The sequence below is a fragment of the Microchirus variegatus genome (assembly GCF_963457635.1).
Source record: "Microchirus variegatus genome assembly, chromosome: 21".
NCBI classification, from domain to species: Eukaryota; Metazoa; Chordata; class Actinopteri; order Pleuronectiformes; family Soleidae; genus Microchirus; species Microchirus variegatus.
In genome coordinates this window covers 11,433,155-11,447,540 of record NC_139822.1, presented here as the reverse complement: position 1 = coordinate 11,447,540, position 14,386 = coordinate 11,433,155, and the positions used below count along the sequence as shown (strand labels likewise).

The 14,386-nt window shown below is 39.6% G+C and overlaps 1 protein-coding gene across 1 annotated transcript; it reads left to right on the top strand.

Moving 5' to 3' along the window:
* Positions 1 to 7,757: 7,757 nt before the first annotated feature.
* On the top strand, positions 7,758 to 12,750 carry dio2 (iodothyronine deiodinase 2; the record flags this gene model as incomplete). Its single annotated transcript, XM_083907658.1, has 2 exons — positions 7,758 to 7,982; positions 12,160 to 12,750. The coding sequence occupies 2 exons, from the start codon at positions 7,758 to 7,760 to the stop codon at positions 12,748 to 12,750; spliced, it is 816 nt and encodes a 271-aa protein (XP_083763784.1).
* Between the last annotated feature and the right edge of the window lie 1,636 nt (positions 12,751 to 14,386).

Below are 14,386 nucleotides of genomic sequence, written 5' to 3'. Positions count from 1 at the left end.
TCTTCTTCCTGATGACAACGGATATTATTAGCACACTCTGGCACATTTGCCGAGTACACATCTGGCATTCGTATGTAAGCTCATTCCACAGAACATTCCAGTGAACCCATTCACAGAATACCTGGCATACTTAGAAGGTCAGCCATACCCGGAAAGAAAAGAAAAGTCTGTTTTATTTATTAAAAATAAAATAAAATATATATATATAAATCAAGGACATGGATTCATCACAGTGGCCTGTGTGAATTTCAAACTGGATATAGCTACTACGCGTACGTTGAAGCTTAACTTCTTCAACTGTGTCTCTGCACATTCAATGTAAATTAGAGTAACTAGTGCAGGTGCCTGTAGGAAGTATGTGCACACCGCAAATCTAATACGCCTTGTAAAGAGATTCGTAGCCTCGCTAGCTTACCTTTGGAAACAGGTTCACCAAGTTAGCCGGCAAAAATAGTAGCATGCTAATGCTAAATAAATATGTGCTTGCGTATTCGTGAATGGACACAGACTGCATCGTTTCAGTATAACACCATTTTCTGGAAAATTCTGAAAATGTCTCACCCACTGTGAGGACAGCCTCTTCACTCCCACCTCCCTGCTCCAGACAGCACAGCTGCTGCTGATGAGCCGCTGCCTACCACCAGGTGTAGCGTGATAAATCAACGATAGTGCAGTAAAAATTAAAATTACTCCAAAAAACGAAAATCAAGGATGCACACCATCGGGCCATGTGCAACCCATATCCAAAGTCTTAGGGTGATCTGACTAACGGTCAGATAGATAAAATACTTTAAAGTGCCATTTGAGACGTCCGTCCCACAGTGTTTCCCAAGTCTAGGGTATCAAAATAAATGGACAAACATGAACAAACAATAATTTCAATTACGCCGCTCATTGAAAGCAAAATCAGACAAGTGACACAGCCATTTAAGGATATTCAAACTCTTCACCCTAAAAGCTCATGCCAAGGGTTTATTAGTTGAGACTTTTGTTAAGTGTGGCAACCATGTTTTCCAGGTAGAAGCAGCACACTAGGGGCATACATGGAAAAGTCATCAATGACTTGGTGTAAGCACCTCATATAACCACCCACCCTTTACCCGAGAAGATCTTTGGTTGTTTTGATACTATACATCCAGGGTCATTGTCCTGCATTTGGTTGAATCTGAGGACACAGAATCATAATGTGTTCATAGACAGAAGACAAATAACTTTACAAACGTATGCTTCACATTGGAAAAGGTCGTCTAACAGCGAAATACAAAGCGACAAACTTATCCTTAAGATATGGCAAAGTCATCAATGATCAACTTTGTGTGAGTACCTCATACAACCACGCTTCACCCGAGAAGATCTTTGGTTGTTTTGATCCTATACGTCTGGGGTCATTGTCCTGCATTTGGTAGCATTTGAGGACACGGAATGTTAATGTATACACATACATTCATCCCCTTGCTTCATCGATAGGCAGCCAGCCTGAGCCACAACAAAAATAAACGCAGTGGTGACTTTGGTTCATCCATGAGTTTATTTAAACTAAGATGAAGAAATCACTTAACATCATTCAGTATTCACCCTTATTCACCGTTTACCCATTCACAGCACAAGTAAATACTTACTGTACGTCCTGACACTTTGTCAGAGTTTGGTTCGTTTTTCCTTTTTTTTTTAGTAAATATCTTCTGGAAACTTGTAGAGGAAGAAGACTTTTTTAGTCATTCAGTAACCACGAACATGTGGTGGAACTGTGGATTCACTCATATTATATTTTCTCTCTTCCATTTTAGTCATGAACCCATTGACACTGTGTATTTGGCTCTGGTTAATGATGCTGCTGAACACCTATTCTGCTTTGCCTCTTAACCCTTTAAGGTTATGATAACAATAACGACAATCAATATATATATATATATATATATATATATGATATATATATATACGATATATATGTACATTATTTTTTTTAAATTAGACCCGAGGCCTCTACCAAACGGTTAAGACGTCTCTTCATAATAAACCTGGTTTGCATAATTCATAAAGTACAACATTCAGAGCAAGTCACATTAAGTGTTAGTGAGTTCAGCCTGATGCATTTTTAATGAGATACAGTGACTTAAAGTGTGGTCGACCAAATGGTTGAGTAGTACCTTAAAGGGTTAAGTGTCAAATGATGTCCAGAAAAGACAGAGAATCCACAACTTTTTTGATCATGGCACTCACTATGTCTACATCTCCATCAGGGTTCTAGCTCGCGTATTTTAGCTTTACTAAAATAAATGAATACGGTTACGCAAAAAAAAAAAAAAAATTATTAACTTTTATATATATATATATATATATATATATATATATATATATATATAGGTCCTCAATTTTGGTAATAATAAATTATTAATCTATGAATCGATGAGGCGAAGGCAGATTGCTCTGCGAACAGTAGTTCATTCATACAACCGTCTTGTATAAGCAACTGATCAGCCAATCAGAAAATAGCATTTCTTGTTGCTGGGGGAAAGTCTGAAAAATTTTCAGAAACCTATTTAATAGGTTTCTGCTGCAAGTAGTCGTTGCTGTGAATGCTTGCAAAGGTTTCGAGTGAAAAGTGAGCGCTGTCAGATAATCACTTCAATTATACCACTTAATTTATGATAAATGATGCTTATTAAAGTGCAAACGCACACCAATGACCAATGCTGTTTAAGGGACAATATGGGGCAATTTGGAGGTTTAGTGGAATTTGCTTCGTCAGTCCAAAATTGGTCACACATACGTCGTCTCCTTCTATTTTCAGGTCAAAGACTGAGGAGGAAATGTTGGTGCATGTGCAGAATGCAAAGTCAGACTCCAGTCCATTTAAGCTCATACATGCAGGAATAATCTGACTTTATAGGGTTTTATGGGACATGGATCTTCAACATTTGGCCAAGCTGCAGGATGAAATCCGGCAGTCAGTTTTTACATCAGCCGTAAATGTTTGCACAGTATAACTGCTGATGTCCAGACAGCAATCTCTTGATTACCTTTGATACCCAGGAACCCATCTGATCAGTGAAGAGCAATGACCATAAGGGCAGATCATGTTGACAAATTCCACTTCACATACAGGCCCCAGAAGTGCAGCCGCCACATAACCAGATCGTTCCGGATCCAAGACAAAATCCTTCCGAGACCATGTTCGGGGTCTTTGTAGATTTTGCTATTGTATATTGTCTTTAAAGCACCAAAAGGCCAACTTGCAATGTATACACTGCACTTTGGGGGTGACGGGCAGTTGAATCTTTAGGGTCCAAGTGCACAATATGCTGAAGGACCCTATAAAAACTGAAGGAATTATTATTGGTATTGTCTTGATTATGACTATGTTGCAGTTTTTTCTATAACCTTGGGGTCAAAATGGTACAACCTTGTTCCTTCTTTTGATTTAATTCTCTTTGTAGCCTCTCTGATAGTCAAAAGGTACATTCTGGCACAATATCTCCAAGCACAATATTGTACAGAGCGTTTTTCCAAATGTGTACCTACAGGTACAGCCATGTTCTTGCCTTGTATCCTTATTTATGAGTGTGCATCATCATGACGTAAAACACACGACTGTGTGCTGCGAGGCAAAGTAGCCACAGACAAGAAAACGAAACGCTGCTACAGCCTATTTCATTGCCTTGCAACACAAGGTTCTGCCTCATGAAGACATGGTCTGTGTTCACACCAGAACAGCACAGTGCGGCTGTTCTTCTTAGGACACCGCATTGACTTCCATTCATTTGTACAGGCTACACAACGTTAACCATACCCATAACCAGATAATGCCTAATCCCAACCTTAACCTCACCACGATTCAAATCTTCCTCAGAAATTAGGTTCTGCCTCAGTAGGACCAATAGGTTTCAGTCTCCATGAGGACTACTGGTCCTGACAAGGTCAGTGTTTATGCCAGAAAAGGTCCTAAAGAGGTAATAAATACGAGTGCACACACACACACACACACACCTCCCTGCTGCCACACTATCAATTATATGCTGCTGGCCAGGCTAAATCTGTTAAACATTATCTTTTATCCAAGTGTGAGGGAATGCAGGTGAAAGGTGGGATCAGACATGGCTGTGAAACACGACACGTGATATCTCCGAGACGTTTCCACTAGCAGTATTTCTGGGGAGTGGTTGGCAGCATTAATCAAAGCCGACAAATTAGCGCGGATTACGCCGTCGATCGAGTTGTCAAAAGGAGCAGAATCTTGAAGAAAAGTTTGTCACAAGGAACGGATGCCGTTTTTGATCTCAACCAAACCAAACCATCCTGAGCATTTAATTGCTTAAAGTGTCTTTCATAGGCAGTAATTAGAAAAGAGTCGGTTACATGTAAATATGACGTAAAATGATACTCGACACACTGCAGCATGCAACAAGGACTGAGTGAGTGCTTGTTCCATTATTCTCAAATGTTATTATGTAAACGCTGGTGGATGTATTACCATGAGTCATTCATACAGAAGCTTCATGAAAGTATTCAAACCCCTTGACTTTTGGTACGGACTGTGTTGTTGGTAGTACAGGGTGAAATCCCCTTTGGCAGCAGCTACAGATTTAGGGCTTCGGGGGCAGGTTTCCACAGGCTTTGCACACCTGGAATTTTGATTCCTTATCTCATTATTGCTGGCAGATCCTCTCAGGCTCTGTCAAATTGGATGGGAAGTGTGTGTAGGTCTCCCCACAGATGTTTTGTGAGGTTTACATCTGGGATTTGGCTCAGAAACAGTCAGACTTTTTTTTCTAGTTGCAGAAAGGTGAATGAGTGCTCCAGTGTATTTTACTACATCTGTTCTTTGTTTTAAGTCTGACCAGTCTATCTATCCATGCTGCTGCCACCACCATATTTTATTGTGGGGACAGTGTTGGCCTTATCATAAGGAGGACGTCCAAAAAATCTCTTTTTATTTATTTAAAGGGATAGTTCGGACGGTGTGATGGAGACGTCTGGAGACGTTTTCAAGAAATTTCATTCAGTTCTTCTAGTTGCCAAGTTCGCTGGTGCTATGGCTAGCGCAAGTCAAAGGTACAAGTTAGCATGGCATTAGAAACACTCATACCGACTCCACAGTGCACCCGAGGCAAATCAATTGTAACGGCAGACTATCGATGTACATATCTGTGTTGATAGAATAATATTTGAAACAAAACTAACGTCGCATCGCATGAATTTTTGAGGGACTACTTTCTCAGCACTATACTTTCGCAGCGGCAGAATCAGTCCGCCGCTGCCGGAAGTATGACGCGCTGCTGCTGCTGCTGAGACATAAATCCTTCAAATTGCAAGGTTGGTTTTAATTCAAACATTCTATCAACACAGATATGTACATGGTACCTGGTGTAGCGTGATAAATCAAGGAAAATTAAAAATACTCCAAAAAACGAAAATCAAGGATGCACACCATCGGGCCATGCTCAACCCATATCCAAAATCTTAAGTCGATCAGCGAGATATGCCCGTCACAGACACACACACACACACAGACACAACTTGCTTTATAGATAAATAGTGTTCATCTTAAGTCATTTGGTTTTATTTTGTAGTTGAAGATGTGCTAATTTAGTGCACATCGGGTTTACTTGCATAATTCAAGTTCAGTATCGCCACATCTCGTTCTTCACTTTGAATAGGAAAGTGCAAATGAACACTTTAACACCTAAGCCTCAAATGTCTGTCCGGACTTTTTTTTGGCCTGTGAGTAAGTGATTTTGCGCATTTTTCCTGAATAACTTTCAATATCTGGCAGGTAAACAGGTAAAAAAAAAAAAAGAAACAATTTGTACAGGCAATTTTCCAACTCTCTCCTCTCTGGTGACAAAGATGCTGATTCGCCGGCTTCCCACAACAGCACGAGTGAAACAGTAATAACCACATGTTGGCTTTGATTTTTCCGGGAGCACAAACTGTCGCGTAATTACAGCAAAGTCGCTGAAATGTCAGTAATATAACTCGGCTAATATCTTTGACACAGCGAATACTGTGCCTTCAACAAATGCTAATACTATTTAAAATGAATAATCACAATCAATGAATGTGTCGATCACTTTCTTGATTGATCGTATGTTTGTATGGTCCGAAATATAAATTGGTGTTTCCCACAATTCTCAAATGTCTTGTATTGTCTTGTATGGAGCAATAAAACGAGAAAATATTGACATTGACATGGAGCTGAAACACCTGTTTTTCTTATATATATATAAAAAAAACTCTACTGTGAAAATAGTTAAAGGTGCCATATGTAAGAATGTGGCCAAGAACGGTTACTACATTCAAATTCAAAAAATACCGAGGTCTTTTAGGTTTCGTTTTCTGACGTAACTGGCAACCCGTGGTTGCTCGGCAGCTGAGACTCTACTGACTGCAGTGATTGGTAGACGGCGGTAGGTGGCATAAACATGATATTTTGGCTGTACTGTTGTTGTTGGTGAGTTCAGTATGTCATATGAACATTATTCTCTCTGAGTCTCTCTGACAGGGGTTCTCAAAGTTTTGATACCTGAGGGCCAATTTAGGAACCCAACATTGGACTGAGGGCCGCCAAAGGAAAAAAAAGGGAAAAAAACCCCAGAAATAAATCCCATTTATAATCACTTTAATGAGTAATTTTTACAGTTTATCGTTAAGTAATAGAAGCATTAATATAATAACGCTTTATAATTTACTGGGTAATTACCCAGTATTTTGGCCATTGTTCTTACCTTCTAATTACAGGATAATAAGAGGTAACACATTTCTGTTAACATATATTTACTGGGTAAATAGCTAGTAATTGGGGGCTGTAGCGACCTGCTTATTACCAGCTTATAACCCAATAATACACTAAAATTCACCATATAGTATTTTTGTTTACACTCATTGGTCTGTATCCAGTAATGTCCAATAAACATTTAACAAGCTTAGTCGCTCCTGGATTAAAAATATCAACTGTAATTCATTGCGGGCCACCAGAAATGTTTCTGCGGGCCGCCATTGGCCCCCGGGCCGCACTTTGAGAACCAATGCTCTATGACATATTAGGAGGATTTTATTGCTTTAGATGTATTACATAATGCAGCTTTAAATTAGCGATGATTAATGATCATTACAGAATAATTGTTGCAGCGCCAAATTGGAATCACTATTATTACTATGGATAAATTTTCACAGTGATCAGTAGTAGTAATATTATAACTACTGATCACTAGTCCACCCACGTGTGTGTAAGTTACATACATGACTAAAAATAAACAGTGACATGAGATCCACCGACTATATTACACGTGAAAAAGCAGCGGGTGTCTGCACGGGACTAACTAGATGGTGAAGAGGAAGGAGGGGACCGACCGCGCCTGACGTCACAGTCTTGCTCCAAAGATAAGGATTCATCTGAACTACAGTGTTCGTCCCTTTATCAGGAGCGGTGGAGCTCAGGCGGCCTGTGGTGGCGCGGAGCACCTGAGCGCGCGCACGCACACGCACACACGCACACACACACACACAAACACACACACACACACACACACACACACACACACACACACACACACACACACCTGACCTCGCGCTCTCGTTCTCTCCGTCTGCTCCTTCCCTCTGCAACAGTCCACGGAACATGACTGTGAGGGAAACAGCCGGGTTGTGCCAAACAGCTTTGCGCGCAATGAAGGTCCATGGCAGTATGTAAATAAACCAGCCACATAAACGCGGAAAAGACTGGAAAAAAAAAAAGGATTATAAAAAAAAAAAAAAAAATGGGAATGGCGAGTGAGGACGTGCTCGTGACGCTGCAGATTCTACCTGGTTTCTTTTCCAACTGTCTCTTCCTCATGCTGTATGACTCCGTGGTGCTGGTGAAGCGCGTCGTGGCGCTGCTCAGCAGCTCCAGGTCGGGAGGTTCGGCTGAGTGGCGCCGCATGTTCACCTCCGCGGGTCTGCGCTCCATCTGGAACAGCTTCCTCCTGGACGCGCACAAGCAGGTAACCGTCTCGACTTTATGCACTTTAACCGTCACCAGTGAGAATCTCTGTGCACCTTTTTTTTTTTTTATTAATGTCGATTATTCCAAACTCCTGAGCTCCAGGTAAGAGGTCAATCCGAGATTTTATGACAACGACACAGGTGGATTCATCTTCTGGTTCGTAAAAAATAAAATGCCACCTGTTCTGGTTTTTCTTTTTTTTTTCCTTCTCGCGCTCGCAAAGTTGCTGACTCAGCAGGAAACTACTGTGGCTGGACTTGGATTGTTGGATGATATATATATATTCACGCATATAACATATACAGTATGTATTTAATAACAGAAACTGAGGATTACTTTCATGTGATTAATCTATAGATAATTGTGTTTCCTATCCACTTTATTTATAGGGCATGTTGAAAATCAACACACTTGCCCACAGTGCTGTACAATAATATTAAAATGTCATAAAACACAGGTAAAAAATAAATAAATACATATATTATTATTATCTTTTATTAATAATAATAATAATAATAATAATAATAATAATAATAATAATATATGTTTGGTTCATAAAATGTTTTTTGTCAACAAACCAAAATGAATGAGTTTGACTGATTATATGGAGCAAAGAAACCAGAAAATATTCACATTTAAGAAGCTCGTTTTATTATTATAATAATTATTATTAATAAATAATAATAATAATAATAATGATAATACATTTAATAAATAAATGTAATACATTTAGTACTCAAATAGTAATAATTAAACAATCGCTGTAGCCCTACACCAAAATAATAATAATAAAAAGGTTAATTATTAAATATAAAAGTGCTTTTCACATGACTTTATATATTTGGTTTTTCCATAACAACAGAAACATAAATCTGGACACCAAAAAATAAAACAAAGTGAGACAAAAAGTATTAATACTATAATAACAATAAATATTTGAATAAAAAGCCCCATATGTTCATGTCAAAATTACAATGAATAAATAAATAAAAAGCAATGTTAGTTAGTAAGAATTTATTTAACCTCTGTTTTCTATATATATTTTTTACACGATGTAATGTGTCACTATTTCTTGAACATGTAATGCAGTCCTAGTGATTAGTTTTAAAGGTCAATTGAGTCAAATTTAGGGGAAAATATTTTCATTTGGTAGAAATATATATATATACATATATATTTTATACAGTACTGCAAGCCTTAGGCCACCATTAGATTTGTTGTTTTAGCAATGCCGTAACGACAATAGAGGATCATTATTACCCTTTCACTTTACTGTAACACATCCACAAAATATGTATGCAGTTTTTTTTTTTTTTAAAGAAAGAAAGAAAAAAAATCCATCCATACTCTACAGGTGTCAAGTAGCGTGATCTACCCTTACACTTGAACAATAACACAGCTCTGTTTATATTGGAGTGGTACCTTAATTAATGTTACTGGTAAATCCTGTGTTTGTCCTACTATTTCATATAAAGAAAGACATGCTTGAGCATTACATACACATGTTGCATGAGTGACAGCTCGCTACTATATAAGAGCAGCTTTAAGTCACATCACTTTATTCCAAATTCCAAGGATCACAAAATTTGACAGACAGAAAAAACAACACTGGTGGTGCCTGAAACCTTTGCACAGTACTGTATATTATATCATATGATCACCTCATTGTATGAATTATTGTGTTTCATGACCCAAGGATGAGGCTTTTATACTTACTATAATATACGATACTATATTATATTATGGTTATTATTTATTATATGTGGAGCCAGGTCAGTGTGACAGATGCAGTCGTCAACAGTTCTCCAACACACTTGGAAGGAAACTTTGGGGTGAAGGATATTGAGCTGCAACATGCAAATGTTACAGAATACTGAAACCTAGTAATTTGCGCTACCGTAATTACGAGAGTAAAAAAACGTTTCTGAAAGCTGAGAAGTTGCAGGTCAAAGCCAACATGTGGTTATTACGGTAATTTCACTCGCAGGAAACTGGCGAATCAGCGTCTCGGGCTGTTTTTGGACATTGAGACAAAATGATGTGTTATACTGTTCAAATTTAAAATTTAACACGCAAAATATTTTTTTTGGTGTGCAACTGCAGCGTATTTTTCTAAATAAAACTTAATTTCAAATTGTTAATACAGTATTTTAACATGCGGTAAATTGTAAATAAGTGCCAGATATTGAAAGTTATTCTGGAAAACTGGACAAAAGCACTTACTCACAGGACATTTTCTGGCCCCTTTCAAGGGTTGAAATATTCACCCAAAATTACGTATCCAATTTGCAATGTTGAAAAAAAAAAAGGATCTATTTTTAAACTTGTTGCAATAACATCATTCATTAAAAATGTTTTCCCCCCATAGGTGTTTTATCACGTGACCCTTTCTTGGCTCCAGAAAATACTCAATGACACTGCAAATTAATCATCCCCAAGGCGCTTGGCAACCTGAATATACTATTCTCTGCAGGGAACCATTTCTAAATATAGATCACCATATATATACGAACATTTATTTGCACTGCTATGAAAGGAATTACAAACTGAAAGTATATGTTATGTAATGTATATAAGTACAAATACTAGTGCCAAGATGTCAGTTAATTTCCTTTTTTTCCCAGTCAGTTAAAAGTGTTATTGATATTTAATCCTTATTTTCGATTAGACTGTAATTAATTAATTAGCAATTTCAGATTACAAAATAAAAATGAATGATGATGAAACATGATTTATGTGTCACCAATTAAGGTGAAACTAATTTTACAATTGATGAATGGATTTTTTATTGATGTTTTTAGTTTATTCATTATAAATAAGACACAAATGCACTAAATTGCACTAATTATGTTTATTTCACCTTCAAAATGGAGCTTCACTCTACACTCTTAGAAATAAGGGTTCCAAAAGGGTTCCTCTACAAGGGCTGAGGTTCTACCTGGAACCATTTGCTCCCAAAAGAAAGGGTTTTTCCAAGGGTTCTTGGTAACATTAATGGTTCCAGTAAGAACCATTTTGAACCCTTTAAAACCCCTTTCCTGAATAAAGGATTTTAAAGGGGTTCTTGGTGGAACCCTCCAAATGGGTTCCAGGTTATACCTGGAGCCAAAAAGGGTTCTCCTATGAGGACAAGCCGAAGAACCTTATATGGTTCTACTTTGCACTTTTATTTCTAAGAGTGTATGTCCTTTAAGTGCTTTCATGAATCCTGTAATTCCAACATAAACAATCCTCTAAATGTACATTTGCCGTCTCGTGGTGACAGTTTTATGCACAGTATTTGTTGCTTTGCTGCTACAACTGCCTGCAAGTGCATTAGCTGCAACTGAGATCCACTCAGCCTTCGAGTTAATCTTTAAGATATGTATTCTTCTCCTTGCACTTTGCACACTATATGCTTTTCATTAAAGCTGCAGTGCGTAACTTTGAGTGATTTTTTGTTTGTTGGCATGTTATTATTCTGCCTCTGTTTGGCTTTTTTTGAACAGAAACGATGGATTCGTTATTCGTATACTGCGTCCATCATCTGGGCACAATCCCTGTCAAGCAATACTATTAGTCCTGACCGAGGGAGCGTTTGTGTTTACACAGCGGCATCGCAGAGGCGGGTGGGAACGAGAAGCATTTATCTTGTCAAACTGCTGAACGACCATGTTTTCTGAGCTGCAGAATTCACATACTGTTCGCAGCTGTTTGCTTTACTAGCTTTACCGCTGCTTGACATAAATGAAATCACTTCCAGTGTGCAGTCGGCCCAAAAAAAAAAGGTCTGCACACCTATGTGCTGAGAAACAGAGAGAGTCTTAATCAGCATCATGTGAATACCATTTGATAATAGTCTGAATTTATCTCACATGTGGTTATGTTTGAAGTTAATGCACTACAGTTTTAAGGCATAGTGACATGGGCGGTGCTGGATCCACTTCAAAGGTTCCAGTATCACCATGGGAGCCTCTGGACTGTGCTCCGACAGGATCTGGCTTAAATTAAGCCCTGGATTATACACTAATGAAAAGCATAGTGGTGGTATATTCAATTTCTACTAATAAACCCTCCTAAAAGTTGCACACTGGACCTTTAAATAGTAACTGTCGTGTGTTGTATTTAGTTGATCTCCTTATTCATGCTCACTCTAATCTGAGTTATTAAACTTAAATACTTATTTGTCTTCTTAGGTGAAACTTGGCCGCGAAGCACCAAACTCTAAGGTGGTTGCGGTGCCAGACGGCCCCCGGAGTAGCAGCAGTAACAGTAACGTGATCGCTGTGCCAAACGGCGCCAGGACCCGGAATGGGGACGAGTGCCACCTTCTGGATTTTGAGTCGTTAGACCGCCCTCTGGTGGTCAACTTTGGCTCAGCCACCTGACCCCCCTTCATCAGTCATCTGCCAGCTTTCCGGCAGCTGGTGGAGGACTTCAGTGATGTGGCGGACTTCCTGCTGGTGTACATCGACGAGGCTCACCCATCTGACGGCTGGGTGGCCCCTCCCATGGGCTCCTCCTCTTTCGATGTACGCAAGCACCAGAACCTGGAGGAGAGGATGGGAGCGGCGCGCAAGCTCACCGAGCACTTCTCGCTGCCGCCACAGTGCCAGCTGGTGGCAGACTGCATGGACAACAACGCTAACGTGGCGTACGGTGTGGCCAATGAACGGGTGTGCATAGTGCAACACAAAAAGATCGCTTACCTGGGCGGCAAGGGCCCTTTTTTCTACAGCCTGAAGGACGTGCGGCAATGGCTCGAGCAGAGCTACGGTAAACGGTAGGTGGGATTCGAGGAGAAGAGGAGGACAGTTGCCTCGGGCGCGATTGTGAAGTGGCCTCTTAAACTTTTGAAATCAGGCCCAAACTCTGAGACGAGCGCTTGAAAAACCCTGTGTTACGAACAAGACAGCAAATCGATCACGTCTTTGCTTCACCTGTATTTATGCCTGCTTTTTTTTTTTACATGATTTCCACTGAATTGTAATAATCAAAAAACTCAAGTGAGGAAGAGCTCTTTATGAACCTGTTTCTAAAGGTTTAAAGGTCAGCACAGTCACCTTTGTATGCACTATTTCAACACCGTAAATTGAACGATCCTTTTCCTTTCTGGGAAAATGTTCATTGATACAAAAAGTCGCCGTTTGATGACTATTTTTTTATAGCACCCATAAAAAGTATTTTCCTGTGTACAGCACTGAACCATCGTAGATCAAATGTGGCTTTTGTGATACATATCAACAACAAAAAGACAATTTTTACACGCAAAACCAGAGTCTGAGACACTGGAACATAGGGCTTTCGGAACATGGAGATTTCGGAACATGGAGATTTCGGAACATAGGTGTGTTACCGCAAACTCCAGCCACTAACTTCTCGCTGGCTTGAGGTTTGGCTTCTGACACAAGCCACTGCTAGACATGTTTCATGTGTAGCTTGGACTATGCTTGACTTCAATGTCCTGCAAGTAGGCATGGGACGAATATTGATCCGAAAATTCCACGTCATAATTATTCAGACCGAACCAACAGCAATTCACGATATTATTGGGATATTTGTAAAAAAAAAAAAAATTTGCTTAAGTCTAAAACACGCACTTATATCACTTTACCTTATATTTTGGTGAGAAACAAATGCCTTACAGATAGGATACTGTATGTCCATTCATCCATCCATTGTCCACTGCCTTATCCTCCACATGAGGGTCATGGGGCTGCTGGTGCCAATCCCATCTGACATAGGGCGAAAGGCAATGGACAGGTTGCCAAGGCCAACATATAGAACAACCATTCACTCACACACTATGGGCAATATAGAGTGTCCAATTCACTGCCGCATGTTTTGGACATGTGGAAGTAAACTGGAGAACCCCCCCCACACAGAAACACAGGGAGAACACGCAAACTCCACACAGAAAGGCCTGAACGTGAGCCTTCTTGCTGTGAGGCAACAGTGCTAGCCAAAAACTGGGGTTTTTAAGTATAGCTGTAGCTCGTCTAGACCCTTCAATTGCACTAGCAGGGAATTTCTTCATTAAATTGAAGTGTGTCCACCTCTACTATGCTACGTGGTGAGCACTTTCAGCTAGTTTCTGGTTAACTAGCGGCTAGTCGTTAGCATGTCGCGCACCATTCTGAATCTTGAATTAATTAATTATTGCGGGGAAGCGTAAAATCAGTCACCAACAAGTGTACTGACCTGAATTTTTCCATGTTTTTGTTGCCGTTGTCGTCTTCCTCTGTGCACAGGCTGCTTGTATTATTTCCTGGTGTTAGCCTGGAAGGTGGAAACTAGCACATGGAAAGTGTCCTAAGGCTAGTTTGGAGTCCAAACTCTGGTCCAACTTAACGCACACATGCGGTGGTAATTCGACTCCCAATCGCATTATAATCGCTTTATCTGGGTGTGTTAGTCTGACTT